This window comes from Centruroides sculpturatus, unplaced genomic scaffold, assembly GCF_000671375.1.
Source record: "Centruroides sculpturatus isolate CEXI.00-Female unplaced genomic scaffold, Cexi_2.0 scaffold274, whole genome shotgun sequence".
Classification (NCBI taxonomy): domain Eukaryota; kingdom Metazoa; phylum Arthropoda; class Arachnida; order Scorpiones; family Buthidae; genus Centruroides; species Centruroides sculpturatus.
Window position 1 is genome coordinate 485,160 of NW_019384458.1, and position 5,852 is coordinate 491,011.

General features: G+C 33.2%; 1 protein-coding gene across 1 annotated transcript; it reads left to right on the top strand.

Moving 5' to 3' along the window:
- The first annotated feature begins 523 nt into the window (after positions 1-523).
- On the top strand, positions 524-5,349 carry LOC111620736 (phosphoinositide 3-kinase regulatory subunit 4-like). Its single transcript, XM_023362730.1, has one exon. The coding sequence runs from the start codon at positions 655-657 to the stop codon at positions 4,762-4,764; it is 4,110 nt and encodes a 1,369-aa protein (XP_023218498.1). The 5' UTR covers positions 524-654; the 3' UTR covers positions 4,765-5,349.
- Positions 5,350-5,852: the final 503 nt, after the last annotated feature.

A 5,852-nucleotide genomic window follows, 5' to 3' on the forward strand; every position in this document is an offset into this window, starting at 1 on the left:
CATCCTTTCTCGAACTTTTTATGAATAATATCTGTAACAAAGTGTAAATTTTCTGTGCATGTAAATTTAAAACACTAATCGCACTATTAAAATGATCTATTGTGTATGATTTGGTTCAGAGGTGCATAAAGATCAAGTATGAAGTTAAATGTTCAAAAAAATAATCAGCTATATTTTCACTTTATATTCACTCCATATTACGACAACTAAAAAGAAATAATCTATTTCGTCAGGATTCGTTCTGACGACCACAAAATATAATCTATACAGTACTGTATTTCGGTGGGTTGACGTCATTCAGCTGACCAATCAGCGCTTTGTGTCATTTGGATATTTAGTCGCACGTTATGAGATGATCATATGTTCTAGGACCTCGTTGATGGCTATAGAATTGTTATTTTCGATTTACAAAAGTAATTAAAATATTATATATTTTATTTTTATATAAAAATTTAAGTGATATTTTTTTTATTTAAACAGTATTTGAACGTTGAAAGTTTGCATTTAATGATAGATATTTGGGCTATTTATGTGGCATTCGGTTCGAAGTAATCAGACTATAAATATTGTCGATAGATGTCGCTGGTTGGACCGTGGTAGGCAGTTCTTTACTTATTGTGATGTGATTTATAATAAAACTGTATTTTACAAAAAATGGGCAATCAGCTGGCGGGAATCGCTCCCTCTCAAATTTATCCAGTCGAACACTATTTAACCGAACTTCCCGATTTTACTTACGATTCCAATTTAGGAAGCACGAGGTTTTTTAAAGTAGCAAAAACACGACATAAGGAAGGTTTGACTGTGGTTAAAGTATTTGCTATTCACGATCCCTCGCTTCCTTTAAGAAATCATCGAGATCGACTGGAGGAAATTAGATCCTTGCTGATCAATGCACCTAACTGCTTACCGTTTCAGAGAGCAATGCTAACTGAAAAGGCTGGAATTTTAGTTCGACAATACGTTAAAGACAATTTGTACGATCGTATCAGTACTCGACCATTCCTGAATGCTATTGAAAAAAGATGGATTGCATTTCAGCTATTCTGTGCTCTAAGCCATTGTCACGGAGTGGGCGTGTGCCACGGAGACATCAAGCTCGAAAACATCATGGTTACCGGATGGAATTGGGTGTTACTGACTGACTTTGCTAGTTTTAAACCGACATACTTACCCGAGGATAATCCCGCAGACTTCTCATACTTTTTTGATACCTCCCGAAGGAGGACGTGCTACATTGCTCCCGAGAGATTCGTAAAGACTTTAAATTCCGAAGGAATCGTCCATCATAGTTCTGTCAACATGGTTTTACCAGAAGAGGAGATTAAAAAGGGAGATATCACGCCGTCGATGGATATATTCTCGCTCGGATGCGTGTTGACTGAGTTATTTACCGAAGGGCATCCGCCATTTGATTTTTCTCAGTTGTTGGCTTATCATAGTGGAGAATATAGTCCTTGGAAAGTGTTAGAAAAAATAGATGATGTGTATATAAGAGAGTTAGTTCGACACATGATTCAAAAAGATTCTGGTAAGCGATTGAGTGCAGATGAATATTTGGAACAGCAGAGAGGCAAAGCATTTCCCGAATATTTTTATTCATTTCTAAAAGGTTATATGGAAAAATTTGCATCGTCTCCGGTATTATCTCCAGATGAAAAGATTGCAATAATTAAAAGAGATACTAAAACAATTTTAAAAGCCCTTCAGTTGAGTGATGAAGCTAAAGATTATAACGAGATTAGTGAAGGTATTATTATAATAGTTTCTCTTATTACTTCGTGTTTACGTGCTCTCAAACATTGTACTGCTAAACTGAATGCTTTGGAAATACTGCATTACATATCACCATATTTAAGTCCTGATATTATTTTAGATCGTTTATTACCATATATGATATACCTATCAAATGATTGCTATCCTAGAGTTCGTATTGCTTCACTACAAACTTTAACTCATTGTCTTACTCAAGTGAAAAGTATTCCGAGGAGTGATGCTAATGTGTTCCCAGAATATATTTTGCCAAATTTAGCAAGGATAACTCAAGATGAGGCTGTTTTAGTAAGAGTAGCATATGCTGAAAACATTGCAGAATTGGCCGAAACTGCATTAAGATTTTTAGAAATGACTCATCTGGAAACTGAACAAACTGAAACAGAACAGTCAAATACTGAAAATACATATTTTCAAGCTCATCATCATTATGGAACATATGGATCAGAACTTCAAGCATTACAAGAGATGATTCAGCAAAGTGTTTCAACATTGTTGAGTGATCCAGATAACATTATCAAGCAGACTCTTTTAGAAAGAGGAATAACACGTCTCTGTGTGTTTTTTGGAAGACAGAAAGCTAATGATGTTCTGTTATCTCATATGATCACATTTCTAAATGATAAAGAAGATAGACATCTTAGAGGAGCATTTTTTGATGCTATTGTTGGTGTAGCTACTTATGTTGGATGGCAGTGCTGTCCTATTTTAAAACCATTATTACAGCAAGGATTAGCCGATTCAGAAGAATTTGTAATAAGTAAAGCACTTCATGCAATGACAGATTTAACAGAATTAGGATTGATGCAAAAACAAATGCTCTATGACTTAGTTGGAGAAACTGTTCCTTTACTTTTCCAGCCTAATTTATGGATTCGTCATGGAACAGTAGGATTTATATGTGCTGTTTCTAAACTGCTGAATTTAGCAGATATTCAATGTAAGTTAATGCCATTACTACAGCCATTCCTTAAATACACAATTATACAAATAGATCAAGAAGTTGTTCTCTTAAATGCCTTGAATGAACCACTTTTTCGTTCAATGTACGATTATTTGATCAAACTTCCTTTATTGCCAACTTTATTAGAGAGTTTGCGAGCACGTCAGATTTCTCGCAGCATTGCCCGTTCGGGACATCAGCCATCTTATGGAGATATGGACCCATCTTTAAAAGCTGTCTATCGCAGACTACAATCTGATGGAATGACAGAAGAAGTAGAAGAAAAAATTCTAGTCATGAAAGAACATTTATTAAAAATGCATAAAAATCATAATACCATGGTTGATCCTCGTGGAATTACTGGTAAAGAAGAAAATGGAATTATAGATCTTTCTGATTCAAAATTTAATGTTCCCTTAAATGTAATTAATCTTGAAAGACCAAGAAGAGATATTGAAACTCAAGTTGCTTTGCCAGTTAAAAGTGCTGGAAAGAAGAAAGGAGCAAGCTTAGATTCTCCTAATGTAATGATGAATGAGGAATGGCAGCATATGTTTGGTACAAATGAACCACCGCTTTCTCCAAAATTACAACCTCAGATTCCTGATACTTCTGCCAATTTACAAACACAAAAACTGATTTCAACATCAAAATTGCTAATTCAAGATTCTACTGATTTTAATGGATCACAGCCATTATTGATAAACTCTACAGCATCCAGTGGAATAAGTTCTGTTAAATCAAGTTCTACTTCAGATTCGACTTTAAAAAGTCATCACTGTGCTCCATGCAGAGATGAATTATTGGTATTGATTTGTCATAAACAAGAACAAAACATCAGAGATGAAGCTGTTAGATTATATAGTGAAGATATAAACAGAGAACCTAAGCCATCTTTACAAAAGTGGAGACCTAAAGGAATTCTAGCTGCACATCTTCATGAACATCAAGGTGCAGTGAATAGATTACAAGTGATTCCAGATACTTCTTTATTTGCAACATGTTCCTCAGATGGATCTGTTAAAATATGGGATTGTGCATACATGGAGAAAAGAAGTGTAGTTAATCGTTCACGTCATACTTACAATCGTATAGGAGGTAAATTAACTTGTATGACTGTTTGTCAAAATTTACAATCTTTAGCAGCATCTTCTGATAATGGAAATATACATGTATTTAAAATAGAACAAAGTTTTCAAAAGACATGTCTTCTAACTTCTAGAAATTTAGATCCTCAAGAAGAAGGATCTGTTGTTGATATGCATTATTTGGATGCAGGTCTTCAGTCTGTTCTTGCCTATGCAACTGTGTATGGATCAGTTGTTGGATGGGATCTTCGATCTCCTGGAACTGCATGGAAGTTAGACAATAACACAAAACAAGGCTTAATTACCTCATTTTGTGTTGATACTCAACATTGTTGGTTATTATTAGGAACAGCAAGTGGGCATCTTGTTTGTTGGGATTTACGTTTCAGACTTCCAATAACAACAATTGTTCATCCCACTGGAGCTCGAGTTCGTCGTCTTTTACTTCATCCACATCTTCATTCGTCAGCATTTTCAGCTGTTCAAGGAAATAACGAAGTGTCGTTGTGGGATCTGGAAAGTGGAGCTCGAACATCAACTCTCTGGGCTAGTAGTATGCCACCACTTTCACAATCATTAACATCAAAACATGCAACATACTCCATGTATGTAGGAAATACTGACAGAGGCATATTTTTAATAACTGCAGGATCAGATATGAAAATCAGATATTGGGATATTGATTATGCAGCAGATTCTTACATAATTGCAGGATCTGCTCATGATCCTCCAAATACAACATTTGTTAGTTACATGTCTCGTTTAATAGATGGAACAGAAGTAATACAGGAAACACATGGCAGATCTAGACCATCGAGTAGTGAAGATCCTCCTTGGAAATATCCAGATACTCCAGCTGTTGGACATCATGATTGCATCAGTGATATAAGTATGATACAAACAACACAGAATTTTTTACTTTCGGCTTCGAGAGATGGGGTAGTAAAAATTTGGAAATAATTATTTGTATTATAATAACTATAAAAATATTTTGATAGATTGAAATCAATGCACTTTAAAATTATCATCTCAATCTGTGATTGCTGCTTGTGATAAGTGAAATAATGCTTTATCTTTTTCAGTGCATAATAATCCATTTATCACAACAGTAAACACATGTATTTAATAATGTTTGTAATACTGCTGAATCTTTGTTATTTGCAGTGTTAAAGGTGTAAAGAATCTAAGACTATTATGTAAATGATATTGTCTAATCAATCTATTAAATTTCTGTAAATTTTGTCTGTAATATCATGTAATAATGTAAAAAAACTTAAACTTTATATCATTTTTGAAGAAATATAATTGTAATTACCAATAATAATCTAAAATAAATTAGTATTGTACATTTTATTAGAAGTATAAAAAATCCAAATTTATGAAATTCGTTATCTGATAACTCCCCACACATCAGAATTATAAACAAACTCATGCAATTACAAATGATTTTTTATTTGTAGTTAGATTTAAACATCATCTACCAATTTTGTATCTTAATTCTTTTAACAGCTTTCATATTATGTAGACGTAGAACATATTAAAAACAGTTTTTTTTTTTTTTTTTGCTTATATTTGATATCTTCATCAATGATTGATTTAGCTAAAAAGACCAATGTTGAATGATTGTATTATTAATCATTGGAGTAATTGATGATAATAGTCATTGACAATTGGTTACATTTTAAAATAGCACAAACAATTGACATTTTATAATTGAATATGTATATGTTTTTTGGAAGTTTTATGTAAAGAAACAACTATATAAAGCAAATAATATATTTTATAGAATGAGCATAAAGTCTTGTTTTGTCAAATCTAATTGTAGTAAGGTGTATTTAGTATGTAGTGTGATATAAATGCATATATTTTTCTGTTAAGCTCTGCAGAGGGATAGAAGAAACAAGTTACTCAATTAAAAGTGTGTGTATAAGTGTGAAAATGATGGCATTCGCAGCTACCAAAGAAGCCAATTAGATGGACACTTACACTCCCAAGATATATGTTATATCTGTCAACAACAAAAGTTAAAACAAAACTATTGGTCCACC